The 14,533-nt window shown below is 45.0% G+C and overlaps 1 protein-coding gene and 1 long non-coding RNA gene across 2 annotated transcripts; one reads left to right on the top strand and one right to left on the bottom strand.

The window, feature by feature from the left end:
• The first annotated feature begins 3,965 nt into the window (after positions 1–3,965).
• Positions 3,966–7,388, top strand: LOC125442053 (proline-rich transmembrane protein 1-like). The gene is made up of 2 exons (XM_048513159.1): positions 3,966–4,187; positions 6,761–7,388. The coding sequence occupies exons 1-2, from the start codon at positions 4,080–4,082 to the stop codon at positions 6,914–6,916; spliced, it is 264 nt and encodes an 87-aa protein (XP_048369116.1). The 5' UTR covers positions 3,966–4,079; the 3' UTR covers positions 6,917–7,388.
• Positions 7,389–9,364: 1,976 nt separating this feature from the next.
• Positions 9,365–11,543, bottom strand: LOC125441947. Its single transcript, XR_007245925.1, has 2 exons — positions 10,992–11,543; positions 9,365–10,860 (listed from the first exon to the last, which is right to left on the bottom strand). It is a non-coding gene; the product is annotated as an uncharacterized LOC125441947 (long non-coding RNA).
• Positions 11,544–14,533: the final 2,990 nt, after the last annotated feature.

The raw sequence follows: 14,533 nt of genomic DNA, 5'->3' as shown, positions 1-14,533 counted from the left end.
CCTCACACGTCCGTAAGCGCACGCGCCGATCGTTCACCGCGACGCGCATGCGCATATGCCCTCCCTGCTCTCCCCATATCTTCACTCGTTCAACTGCGCAAGCGCATCCTCAGGAGCGCCTACGGTGTCCCGTTGGTCTCGCCCCAGAAGCGTGGAGTTACGCGAGAGAGCGAATTAGTATTTTCCCCGGGTTTTTTTTTCCTCCGTGATTTTGTTAGAGAATGGACTTTTGCAGTGCCTTTTCTGGCCCAGATACCTGAATTCAGTTGCAACCAAAAGGAACAGAGAGCAAGAAGTGTTTAAATACACCTGTCCTTGTGGCTTCTTAATTGTTCCCAAGCAAAGTGCCGACAAGTCCCATGTACGCACCTTTCATTCAGTTTCCTTTCTACCCATCATCATCATCATCTGCTTGTTGGAATGTACCCACAGTGGTTGTGTGAGAGTCCCTGATCTCCCAGAAGCAAGACTGGTGACTCGGGCAGAGTTGCTACAGAGAACCTCCTTGGGTAACAGGCTGTTGTTTCTCTGCTAGATTCTGAGCAAGTGCTCCAATCTTACAACCGATATGTAGGGGAAGCAAAAATTCCTTCCTGCCCCCAAAGCCAATCCTAATCAGAAATGGACCTTGCAACAACAGTCACTCATGCAAAGCGAGAGTGGGCTGACGGTCCCCATTCCACTTGTGGTTTATTGTATTGTATTGTTAGATTTGTATACTGCCCTCTCACGAAGGGCTCAGGGCGGTGAACAGCAGCAAACATCAGTAACCTAACATCAAGCAACAAAACAATAAACATAGCATCACCAAACATAGTGTCAGAAACACATGTCTAAGACATTTAAAGAATTTGGGCAAAGCTTGGTGAAGAATCAGCAAAGTTTATTTAAGATACGTTTCTTGCAAGCAACGGGCGTCTGTCCATAAGCAGAGAGGCGCACCTAACAGTCACAAACATCATGCATATATTCCCTTCAGATGAGTGGGCGTCTCCCTCCCCTTGACTCCCATTGGGAGGGCCAAGGGTTTACAGACTAAGGCATGGTCCAATTACAGACATTGTCTCTGTCCCCTATTTGCCCTTCCACTTCCAAGAATTGTTCTCAACTTTCCACTTATTACCTCTTCTATCTGTCTGTTGGAAAGGTCACCTTTGTTCTTTTCTAGCACCCACCAAAAACTCCCTTCACACCCTTCCCCAGCGCAAGACAGCTTCTGCCTTTCCTACTACAGTCTAAGACTTGTTTTCTATACTTTTGTGGTTAACATGTTCTTGCGACTTTCTTTGTTCATTTTTCCTGGATATACCTACTAGATAAAGCTGGCTATGCGGCTTGGCGTTTCCTACTGCACAACCCACTCTTTGCCCGTTTGACCTCCTAACATTAGTCTATTCAGCTTTTCATAAAGCAAGCAAGAAAAATACAATTTGCCCCTAACATGCTAGATGATAGGGATACATATAAATCCATATTTCATTCTTAAATGATATACATATATAGATACTGAAAAAGCCACATACTAAGCTATAGGACTACATATAAACCCATATTTCATTCTTATATATATTGAAAAAGCAATATTTCTTTATTTATCACAATAGCATCAACAAAAATACATTATAAACATAGCATTATAAACAGCAAAAACATTTCATTTCAATTTTTATACCCCGTCTTTCCCCGAAGGGCTCAGGACGGCTAACAACATAATAAAACAATAAACTTGATAACAGAATAAACAATAATAGCAATAATAAATACATTAAGAACTAAAATTAAGAATCATAATACTCAGATTGCGACTTAACAGCAACAGCAGCACTAGAACAATACATCAATATAGAATCCCTATCATAGCAATATATTGATAAACCAATATGTACACAATAACAACACATTAGCATGTGAAAAACAATAACAACACATTAGCATGTGAAAAATCAATATATAAAACAGTCGGTACTCTTACAATAAATCAATGCATTTAAGACAGTATGTTCAACAATATATAAACACATTAACACTACTCTGATAGAACTAAAACAATCTTAACATCTCAAACAATCAAAGCACTCCTAACAGGCCTCTGTTTAAAAACCTCCAAAGAAAGAGACTCCACCACACCCGAGGTAGTGCATTCCATTGTTCAACAACCCTTACTGCCAGGAAGTTCTTCCTAATGTTTAGGTGGAATCTCTTTTCCTTCGACTTGAACTCCTAGTCCTAGTCTCTGGAGCAGCAGAAAAACAAGCTTGCTCCCTCTTCAACATGACATTCCTTCAAATATTTGAACATGTCACCCCTTAACCTTCTCTTCTCCAGACTAAACATAACCAGTTCCTAAGCCTCTCCTCATAGAGCATGGAATCCAGACCTGTTACCATTTGGCTGCCCGCTCTCTGGACCCATTCCAGCTTGTCAATATCCTTCTTGAACTACAGTGCCCAGAACTGGATGCAGTATTCCAGTGAAGAATATTGGTTATTTATTTATTTGTTTGTTTGTTTGTTAGTTAGTTTTTTATACCGCCCTACCCCCGAAGGGCTCTGGGCGGTGAACAACAAATTAAAAACATACAATTAAAATCCATTTAAAATAAATACAGCGATCAACATATAAAAACAGCGTCAGCAATGAAATCCTTATTAAAAACCTTCCCGAAGGTGGGGAGAGGGGTCCCACAGGTGGTAAAGGGACCCCAGTACAGGAAACTAGAGTAGAGGTGGGAGGGGGGAGGGGGCACATCAGCGGCCGGACACTCCAAAAGCCCAGTGGAACAGCTCCGTCTTACAGGCCCTGCGGAACTCCCCAAGACCCCGCAGGGGCCGGACAGCTGGAGGAAGGGTGTTCCACCAGGCAGGGGCCAGGGCCGTAAAAGCCCTGGCCCGAGTGGAGGCCAGCCGCATCATGGAGGGGCCGGGGGCTAGCAGTAGATTGGCCTCTGCTGAGCGCAGAGGCCTAGAAGGGACATATGGGGTAATGCGGTCCCAAAGGTACAAGGGTCCCAGACCGCGTAAGGCCTTAAAGGTCAACACCCATACCTTGAAGATGATCCGGAACTCAACTGGGAGCCAATGCAGGCGACGCAGCACAGGTTGGATATGATCACGAAAGGCGCCCCCTGTGAGCAGGCGGGCCGCCGCATGTTGGACCAGCTGTAACTTCCGGATCAAACGCAAGGGTAGGCCTGCGTAGAGCGAGTTACAATAGTCCAACCTGGAGGTGACCGTTGCATGGATCACCGTGGCCAGGTCAGTGCGGGAGAGGAAGGGAGCCAGGCGCCAGGCCTGACGAAGATGGAAGAATGCAGCCCGGGTTGTATGGGCCACCTGGGTCTCCATTGAGATATTACATCCCTCGATCTAGACACTATACTCCTATTGATGCAGCACAGAATTGCATTGGCTTTCTTTGCTGCCATGTCACAGTGCTAACTCATGTTGTTTGTGATCTACTAAGCAAATCTATAAGAATAAGGAATGTACGGTGGACAATTGCCAGGATAGGGAAAGGTGCTTTATACCAATTACATTCTCTGCAGGACTGTTTCTGGCAACTGAAGGCATTGGAGAGGGGCTTAGAAGTGGATGGGATTGCTGGACTGTTTTTGGCAACTGAGGGCAACGGAGAAGGGACCAGAAGTGGATGGCATTGATGGACTGGTTCTGGCAACTGAGGGCACCAGATAGGGAAACTAGGAACTAGATGGCATTACTGGCAATGTGTTCAGGTCTTTTTTTTCCCTAGCCAAATATAAAATGGGCCATAGAGAGGAAACAACAAGCAAGAAGCGAGTTTTCCAGCAGCTCGGTTGGCCTCAGCCAGCTGACTCCACCGTGTGCTCTCTTCTCCCCCGCCCACCTTCACTCCCCAGTCCAAATTCTGCTAGATTCATCATGCAAGTTTGATGTTTTTTAAACTCCTGCCCCAGTCAGTGGGTGGGATGATGCGCTGACTACGTTACTCCCTCTCGATTGTGGTCCGGCTGAAGCCAAGCCAGCCTGCAGTCCTTTCTTTCCCAAGAACTTCTCAGCTGAGCCACAGAGAACTTTCGGAGTCCGGGAGAACGACGGACGATGGAGACATCGCAGAGAAACATTCCGACCTACCTTGGTCTGTCCATCTTCCACTTACTCTGCTGCTTCTTACCAACGGGAATAGCAGCTTTGATCTGCTCTATTCGAGTGAGTCTGCTGTTCATTTCTTCGCCTCTCAACCAGAAGGGGTTTTTCAGAGGGGCGGTGTTTGCTGGCATCCGAACTGTGCTCATATGTGGAGCCAGTGTGCAGTATATTCCATGGATGGGTCCCGCATGTTATTTGCAAAGTTGGTGCCTACATCTATCACAGTTGTTACCAAGCGGCACTCCTTTGGGCGGCTGGCTTCCGAGGGATACTGAATGCATGGTCTCTTTCTCCATTCAGCTTTTGTAACTTCTCTGAAAGAGAACCTTTGTAACCCATCTGTGGGGGCAAACAGAGTGGAAAATAGCATTTGCCCTTTGATGGGAAGTCTGGGTGTGGCATCCATAAGAGGATTTGTGTCTGTCTCTGTGTGGTAGGGTTTCTTAGCAGAAGCCCAGGGATACATGATGCTTTAACTTTTTAAAAGATGTAGCCAATTGAGGACACGAAACAATGTCAAGATTATGATTACATTGTATATCCTTTCTTGCCATTTTTCTTCCTGTGAAGTGTGAAAGGTCAGGATAGAGAAGCACCTGCTTGCTGTTTGAAATAAATTGTTGAGCGCCCCAGGGAGGCCCCCTCCCCAAATGTCATGCTAAATGTTTCAGGTAACCCAAAATCCTAAACCTGTCTCAGCAAATGTGCTCAATTGCTTCCCAGCAGTTTGGAGCAGAGTTCAGAGTACCAGACCCTGAGGCCCCTTCTGCACACGCAAAATAATGCATTTTCAAACCACTTTCACAACTGTTTGCAAGTGGATTTTGCTATTCCGCACAGCTTCAAAGAGCACTGAAAGCAGTTTGAAAGTGAATTATTCTGCATGTGCGGAATGAGCCTGAGATCGTACCTCTGGTGACCTGGGGAATCGTTCTGGCAAACTACCTCCACTGCACACTCAACCCAAAAGGGCACCTACTTTTGGGATGACCGCCTGCAAAATAGCTGATTGGATATAGTCCAACAGATGTGCAGTGGCAATGATTTGGGAGGGAGGGGGAGGGTTCAGTACTTCCTCCTACATTTAAGAGTTCATCTCTTGATTTATTTTTCTTCATGAGACATGCAACAAAAAATGTTAACAGCATATGCCACAGCCCAGTCAATGATGATGTGTAAGACTGACAGAGGGTGTGCGTGCGTGCGTGCGTGTGTTAGGGGGGATATAGAGGGGAGCTTGTCATCTGAGAGGACAGCAGCTGACTTCCCCCCCCCCCTCCAGTGTGATTTCTGCCTTTCTCTTCCAACCTCCATCACCCCAGCTGCAGATGCTTTACTGGGCAAGAATTCTGAATTTTCAGCCAGCAGCTTCTCCTGGTCAACTGTGTGTGTGCACGTGGCTGAGCGGGGGGGGGGGGGGGGGGGGGGGGAGGAGGAGGGGGATTTCCTAATTCTTCCAAGAAACTGCCTTCAGTTGCCGCAGGCAGCCACTCACACTGGTTTCTATTCCCCTCTTCTTTGCATTGCTTCGGATGAATGGTGTTTTTGTCTGGGTGGAATGAGGGCAGAGTAAGAAACACTCCCGGGCAGAGAAGCCTTTTTAATGTATACATGTTTGTATTGTTTATTGTATTATACTGTTTTTATACCTTTATTGCAAGCCACCCTGCGTCCTCTAGGAGATTTGGCGGGGTGAAAATGTAACAAACACACACATAAATAAATAAAACATGAAAGTCTGGGATCCTTCAGCTGTGCCTTTCCTTGCTCACTTATCTCCAATCTTTTTCCACCCCCACCCCCAATGTCATGTAATGTAGGGGGCAGACAAGCCCCGCCCCTTTATCTTGAAGGGGACCGTTTATGGGCCAGGCTGATAGTTCATCATGGCTCCTTTAGATACAGGTGTGGAGAGAGGATGGGCTAACAGCCTCAGAAGGAGGCTGAAGGATCCCAGACTTTCATGTTTTATTTATTTATGTGTGCGTTTGTTACATTTTCACCCCGCCAAATCTCCTAGAGGACTCAGGGTGGCTTGCAATAAAGGTATAAAAACAGTATAATACAATAAACAATACAAACATATATACATTTAAAAGACTTTAAAAACATGTACAATAAATAACATAAGAACATACGTGGGGAGATACATTGAAACATTTTGCGTGTTTTGAACTTGCAGAAAGCAAGGAAGTGTCTACTTTTGTGCTGGCTTTTCAGAGCAAGCTGCCGCACACAATTTTTAAATCAAATCTATGCCTTCTTGGTCACCCTTCTGTCTGCCCTCTACAATTGCCCTGGAGTCACGCAGGGCTTCCACTTTATGGAGCAGTTGCCCAGATTCCCGTGGAGGAGTAATAAGGGGCCCAGATGCTGCCTAGGGTTGCCAATCCCCAGGTGGGGCCTGGAGATCTCCTCGAGGTATAATTGTTCTCCAGACTACAGAGATCCGTTCGCCTGGAAAAAGGCTAGACTCTGTGGCATTGGATCCCTCTGAAATCCCTCTGCCACCCCCCAAACATCGGCTTCCCCAGGCAAATCCTCCAAATCTCCAGGAGTTTCCCACCTTCTAGATCAGGCCCCCTGTAGCCTTTTTTGATGTAACCCATTGGCACTTTCCACTCCCTTTGCAGGTGAAAGATGCCATGAGGGCTGGAGATGTGGACGGGGCCTCCAGCTCTTCTCGCGTGGCACGCACGCTGAACATCATTGGGATTGTCGTCGGAGTAATCTTCATGATCATTGTCATTGTGCTTTATGTTGTCTTGGGGGATAAGAAGATGCACTGAAAGCTCTGGCCTCAGAAAGTGGCATCATGCTGGTTGCCAAGGGCGGATCAAGAAGCTCCTTGCAAGAGGATCTCGGGCACCCTTTTGTCAAGAGAGCCATGTCTCATTATCCAAGACAGGAGCCGCCGGCCACTTTCTATGGACAAGGGGACTTCCCACATTTTGTATCAAGAGATTAATTGCTTTGCCTTTTTAAAAACAACATGCAGTTGTCTGTTGTGTGTCACCAGAGTGTAACGATTTGCATGCCAACCAAGCCAACTTACTAAACAGTTGTCATTGTGTGTTACCCGGTCCCCGGGATTGTAAGCAGAGTTGAAAATATTTGCTTTCTGTCACTTAGACATCCCTTTTTTGGGGAAAAGAGTTTAATTTTTTTTTTTTACCTGCTTGGTGGTGGCGGTGGTGGGGATTCCACAGTGCGGTCATGCTTTTGGCAGGGCAGCCACCTCATTAAAGAAATCTTAACCAATTAATTGTATGAGTTGTCAGTCAAATAATCGACTAATGAAATCTGCACAGGTCTGCACGGGAGAGAAAACCATCGTGCTTATGGGGGGAAACAGTAGGTCTCCTCTGCTGTGTGATGACACACTTAAGAAGTGGCACTCACTCTTTACTATATTTATTTAGAACTACAAATGGGGAAAGTCAACAAACACATTCACTGATCTGAATAGGAGTTACCAACCTCCAGGTTAGGCCTGGAGAGCTCCCAAAATTATAACTAATTTCCAGACAACAATGACCTATTCGCCTAGAAGAAGTGGCTGCTGGGGGGGGGGCGGTGTTGGAGTCCGGTGTCACATCCTGGCTGACCTCCATCCTCTCCCCAGTTTCCATGTTTAAACGTCCAGCAATGGGCAGCCGTACATCATCTGAGAGGTTTTTCAAAAATCTTCTGGCTGCTTCTGAATATTTGATCCACCTTCACAGGCTGCCTGATTGCTCCTCATGAGGAACTGGGAAGTAAAGGAGGAATGGTAAAAACTGAAACAATGTTTGCTTGTTTTTTAAAGAGGAAAAGGAATCCCTTCCTGACCCCAGCCTTGGTGGGTTCTGGAATGATTGCCACGGACATTTAATATTCCAGAGTCTGCCTTTCGATGCATGCACACATCTGAAGCATGTGCTTCCAGAAGAAATCATGTTCGCAACAGAAGCAAACCAGAAAGTGTGAAATCATCAAAAAAATTACCATATTTCTACCCTGCGTTTCTCTCCTATAAGGATCCAGAGTGGCTTACATCATTCCCCTCTTCTCTGATTTGTCCTCACAACAATCTTGTGAGGTAGGCTAGGCTGATTCAGCTTCCATAGCAGATTTTTTTGGGGGGGTGGGGGTGGGGGATCTAAACCTAGATTTCCCAGATCTTGATCTGATGTTCTAACCACTATGCTGTGCTGGCTTTCTATGCGTATACTTCCAATGTGCTGAGATCCATGCAGATAAAAAATCACTGACTTTTACATCTTAAAAGCATATGCAAAACAACTGACCTTAATTCCAAACCTATAGGAATACCCAGAATCTATTCTCAGAGTTAGGGGTCAGCTTGAGGTCTAAGCCCAGTGGCTTTAAGGCATTGACAGAGTTGCTGGGACATGGCATCACTTTTTCCCAGCCACCACCAGCAGCCCTCAAAGTGGTCCACTAGGAAATGAGCCTGTAAGCTGAATGACTACTCCTCCCGGTAGACTGCTGGGAAGAAAATCCCAAAGCAAGAAGGGGATATGTCTTTTGTGGACCAACTAAAACATCCTAAAGTAGCAATTGAGCTTTCATTTTCAGACACGCTTCATATCTGCTGTCTCATCAAGTGCACTTGAACAAACACCACCCTTGCCAATAAACTGAAATGCCTTTTATAATTTGAAAAAAAGCACACAGAGCAGTTCAAAATCATTTGTTTGCATTCACAGCCTTTTGTATCTTTCATGTTCAGGTGGCTTTAGCAAGAGGCCACATAGAATCATCACGTCTGAAGATACTTAAGTGTAAATAACTCTACCCAGGAAGTTCCTTTGCACTTCAACCTATTATTGTAATGTGCATGTGCATGTAATATACATCCCCTTTTGGAAATAGGGGCCTGCAGTCTATCTAGCTCCAAAAGGCAGCCCCAGAACTTGTATATATAACAGTGAATGTCAGGATCAAACAAGTTATGGACTGGCTACACACACAGTGAAGTAGTCACTTGCTATGCGCTCACACACACACACACACACGCACACACACGTAACAACTGCCAAACCTTCAACTCCATCTAACTAAACCCTGCAAAAAAAATATTTATGCCTTTAATATCTTTTCATGCCTTTCATTTACATTGTTTTATTTGTATTTATGCTTTTATGTTATGGTTATTGGTTTTAACATATTGTGTACAGCGCCCGGGGGGAGGGCGGTGTATATTAAATTTAAATAACAAATAAATACATATCTCTGCCCTTTTGAGCACATTTTACTGAAAGTTAGCAAAAGCTGTGTATGCCCAGTCCCCACACACTCGCATTCTTAAAAAATTTCCCCATTATATCCTATTGTGCCACACTGTTCAATTACCTGGCACAGTTAAAATACCAGTAATTTATCTCACTTCAAACTTCAAAGTCTTTATTGGCATACTAAAACTAACAGATAAAATCTATATAAAATACATAAAATATAGAAACAAGAGAAAAAAGATTACAATTAGTACAGTACCCATAAATACAATGCTACTATTTCATTAGCTCTATCAGCTCTTTAAAAAATTGCCATCACTTTACAAAACATAAGATCACAATTATTCAATAAAGATGGGATTGCCATTATATCAACTGAATCCTCCTGAAACAACAGAATAATTGTGGCATATTATTCTTGAACTTTGACAAATCTGGGACAGTGAAAGAAAATATGTTAGTTTCCACTTGTCCCTGATTACAGGGGCAAATTCTCTCAGCCCTACCAATTTTTTTAAACACCTGCCACATAGTAAAGCTGAGGGCATTAGATTACATTTTGCTACTGCAAGTGCCCTCTGTCCTTGTTCAAATTGGATTAATAAATTTAGAATTGAAATTATTCCCTCTTACTGGTATGACTACTATGTAATTATAAAATAACAAGCTTAATTAGTGCTGCGATCACAGTCCCTTTGATTCTGTGGTTGCTCTGGAAGAGGTGCAGTGAAAAATGTTTATCTGTTTTGGGTTGCCTCAGCCTGCCATTAACTGTGGTATTGGACCTGATTTCTTTTGCGATAAGTGACTGCCAAGGGTGGGCTTCATAAGTCATTAAAATATTTATTTATTTGTTGGATTTCTATCCCGTCCAATCCCTGAAGGGGATATATATCTTCCTCACCTCTATGATAACATCAAGTGACAGCATACACTGGTAAATATATCCCACTGATGAACCAAGCGGCAGATTTATCCCCTTCCAAAATCAAAATGTGTAGGATTTCCAGATGTGTCCCCCTGCATGGAAGAAGTCAGGGTTTTGTCCCAGCTGTTAATCCTAACTATCGACAGTCTGCAGCCTAGCCCTTACCTCACTTTCTATTTCTGTTGTCTTTGCTTGTCTCCTTCTCTTGCAACCCTTGTAGGATTTCCTACCAGCTTGTCGACAAATGGCAGATGTCAGGATTTTTGAGTGAGTTCGCTCTCCCTATGCCTGAAACATGGAATAGTACCTACAGATTGGGTTTTGCTCCTTGTGGAATAAGAGGAGATTGGGGGGGGGGGTTGCTCACAGAGGGCAGAGAAACACAAAGTCCAGGCGATGTAGGACATAGTTCCTTTGTTTCAGCCACCTTCTTAATCCAGAGGAACACCAACACGATGTGATTCCTTTTCCTTCTGCATTTTCTGGCCACTGAAGTCTTTGCTTTACACTGATGGGCCATGAGGACGAGATCTGGAACTGGGTGGAGATTTCTTCAAAAATGACCCTTCACAATAGAAAACAAAAGCTCAGCTTCTAAGCAGAAACAGAATATCTCCCATGAATGAACCAAGTCCAAGGAAACATTTGATCCTGGAATGCTAACTCTATCGGGAATTATCAAAATCTGAAATTTACAAGAAGCTGAATTACAGTCTTGATATGGACATTGAATATCTCAGAGAAGTTACTGTGGCAACCCCATGACATGTTCAACACATTGAAATAGCTTAGGTCACAAAGAGGTTTATTAATACGCAGCAGCTGAACATCCCCCAACCCTCATTCGTGCTACTGATAAAAAGGAAAAGGCACAATAAATTGTACTTAATGCATAAGTGCACCCCTAACAATGTATCTACGACTGATGACCCTTTCAGCACACATTTCCTGGAATATTCTGCCTTTGGGATTGCAGGTATGGTGAACAGAACAGCTGCAAGATTGAAATGTTCCCTACCTCAAAATCTCAAGAAGGAGAAGATAATTAAGGGGCATGATAAAGATTAAAACAGTGCAAAGGGGACATAAATACTTCAGCCTCATAATACTAGGACAGAGGATCACCCACTTAAAATGAATGGCAGTAAATTCCTACAACACGCTCTTAAGTTACGAAATGTATAATGGGGGAAAGTATTACATTCCTGCCTTCCTAATGGGCATTTTGCTGGACCATTGTGGGGAAAGGGGTTTTGGACTGAGATGGGCCTTTGGCATGATCCAGCCAGGGGTAGGGAACCTTTAACACTCAAAGAGCCATTTGGACCCGTTTTCCACGGGAAAAGAAAACACTTGGAGCCACAAATAATTTTTGACATTTAAAATAAAGATAACACTATATATATTGGGGGTTTTTTTTACCTTTTACTCCGCTCATTCTGAGAAGCGCATGGATGCGCCCGCACTGCTGCCTGCAGGGCGGGCAAGGATGAAGCCAGCGGCTCGGCCTCACTGGCCGCCGGGAAAGCGCCCGCCCCGCTCCAACGGGGCGGGCGAGAGGGGAAGCCCGCGGCGCGGCCCAGCTGACCGCGGGCAGTTGGTGTTCACTGCCCGCCCTTGCCTGCAGGGCGGGCAAGGATGGGGCCGGCGGCTCGGCTCGTGGAGCCACAGTGCAAGGGCAGAAGAGCCGCATGCGGCTCTCAAGCCGCAGGTTCCCTACCCCTGATCCAGCACTTGCCCTGTGAGATGATACAGTAGAATGCCTGGAACTCTGCAAGAGTACCTCAACACAGTGAACATTTATTTGCCTTTTCTTCTTCCAGTAGATTTGTTTAGGGCAGACACAATCTAAGCATCCTAAAAATGAGACCCTTATTATCCATTTAACTGGCTGTTGTGGGTTTTCTGGGCACTGTGGCTGTGGTCTGGTAGTTTTAACTCCTAACATTTTGCCCGCATCTATGGCTCACATCTTCAGAGAAGATGTGATCAGTATACTGTCTTTTCCCCCATGTGAGTACAAGCTAACTAACTTAGTTGCCTCAAACTATTCCACAAATCTGCTTAAACTACAAACACTACTGCTATTTGTTCTGACTGGTGCCAAAATTGAAGAGTGTGAGCAATACCCAGAGCTAAAAACCCAACTATAGAAAATCCAGCTTGGAATATAGCCACAGTGAACTCAGAAATAGGGAATGACCTATAAGTTAAAGGTCACATTCTCTTGCAAACTGCTTTAGCCTTTTCTAATTATACTAACCACTGTAGCTACATCTCCGGAATGACTGGAGGAGCCCTTTGGTCTAACAAATAGATTTACACATGACTGCTAGAAGGAGATAACCATTCCAAGTAGCTACAAGCAAGCACAAAAATCTGACACTTCTTGCTTGAGGCCCAGAACTTAATTATCTTAGTTGTTACAAGAAGTGCCATACACAATACTGATAGCTATACCAACTCAGGGTAATCAGGATGCAAGTGTAACATTCACAGACTACTTTGTTTGGGAACATCCTGGAATGTTTGAGAAACTGCTGAAAATGCTTGACGTGTGAAATTAGTTGCAATCCTAAATTTCCTGAAATGTATGTGACTTTGCTTTGATGTACCCCTTGAAAACCCTTTATAAGCCTCGAACTCTCGGCAGTTCCGGGCAGCTCTCCTGATGCTGACAACCTGTAATGGCTAGGGAAATAAACTCTTGTTACTCTCTTTAAAATTGCAGTGGCTTATTGGCTGGGAAGTCTGCCTCTCTCTCCTCTGGTTTGAGGAGAGAAGGGTCTCTTGCCCCCTTGGCTTAGGAGGCTGTAACGGAGGCCCTAACTAGAGAGGCATCTCTATTTCTCCTTTGGCTTGAGGAGAGCATAAAGAGCTGGAAAGGAACTCCTATAAAAATTGGTCTGAATCCCCACTTCTTCCTTGGCTTAGGGAGAAGGGATTCCTTGCCCTTTTGGCTTAAAGGACACAACGGGAATCCAGGCAAATTGGTAACAACAACTCAGATTTCGGAAGACAAAGGGGGAAATTAAAAAGGCCCTGTGAAGGCCTGAATTCCTATAAAGATATGCCATCGCCATGATGTCGCTCTGAGATAAAAATGAACCCTCTTGTGCCTTTGTTGTGGAACTGTGCTTGCTGGAGCCTCTAGTGGAGAAATGCAGAACGGGAAAGATCTGAAGCCCTTTTGGGGGTGAAGGGGGATGCCTCTAGTGGAGAAATGCAGAACTGGAAAGATCTGAAGCCCTGTTGGGAGTGAAGGGGGATGCCTCTAGTGGAGAAATGCAGAACAGGAAAGATCTGAAGCCCTGTTAGGGGTGAAGGGGGATGCTTCTAGTGGAGAAATGCAGAACTGGAAAGATCTGAAGCCCTTTTGGGGGTGAAGGGGGATGGCTCTAGTGGAGAAATGGAGAACTGGAAATATCTGAGGCCCTGGTAGGGGTGAAACGGGATGCCTCAAGTGGAGAAATGCAGAACTGGAAAGATCTGAAGCCCTTTTGGGGGTGAAGGGGAATACCCCTAGTGGAGAAAGCTATTTCACAGAGGAATCTGGGAATGGACAGCAAAGCAGCCCTGTTGGGAGTGAAGGGGGATTCCTCTGTGAAATGCAGGTGAACAGATAAATCCGGGACTGGAAACGCATGTAGCCCAGACTGGAGGTTCCTCTATGAGAAGCTATTTCACAGAGGAATCTGGGAATGGACAGCAAAGCAGCCCTGTTGGGAGTGAAGGGAAATTCCTCTTTGAAATGCTGGTGAACACAGAAATCCGGGACTGGAAACGCATGTAGCCCAGACTGGAGGTTCCTCTATGAGAAGCTATTTCACTGAGGAATCTGGGAATGGACAGCAAAGCAGCCCTGTTGGGAGTGAAGGGGGATGCCTCTAGTGTAGAAATGCAGAACTGGAAAGATCTGAAGCCCTGTTGGGGGTGAAGGGGGATGCCTCTAGAGAAATCCAGGACTGGAAACGCATGTAGCCCAGACTGGAGGTTCCTCTATGAGAAGCTATTTCACAGAGGAATCTGGGAATGGACAGCAAAGCAGCCCTGTTGGGAGTGAAGGGAAATTCCTCTGTGAAATGCTGGTGAACAGAGAAATCCGGGACTGGAAAGGCATGTAGCCCAGACTGCAGGTTCCTCTATGAGAAGCTATTTCACAGAGGAATCTGGGAATGGACAGCAAAGCAGCTCTGTAGGGAGTGAAGGGAAATTCCTCTGTGAAATGCAGGTGAACA

This window comes from Sphaerodactylus townsendi, linkage group LG12 (genome assembly GCF_021028975.2).
Source record: "Sphaerodactylus townsendi isolate TG3544 linkage group LG12, MPM_Stown_v2.3, whole genome shotgun sequence".
In the NCBI taxonomy this organism is placed as follows: Eukaryota; Metazoa; Chordata; class Lepidosauria; order Squamata; family Sphaerodactylidae; genus Sphaerodactylus; species Sphaerodactylus townsendi.
The sequence above is the reverse complement of the archived record's forward strand: the minus strand, read 5'-3'. Positions and strand labels throughout refer to the sequence as shown.

Excerpts from the sequence above, each read along its gene's own strand:
- LOC125442053 (XM_048513159.1), top strand. The coding sequence starts at position 4,080 with ATGGAGACATCGCAGAGAAACATTCCGACCTACCTTGGTCTGTCCATC. Across the intron at positions 4,188-6,760 it reads CTTTGATCTGCTCTATTCGA|GTGAAAGATGCCATGAGGGC; the intron begins GTGAGTCTGCTG and ends CTCCCTTTGCAG.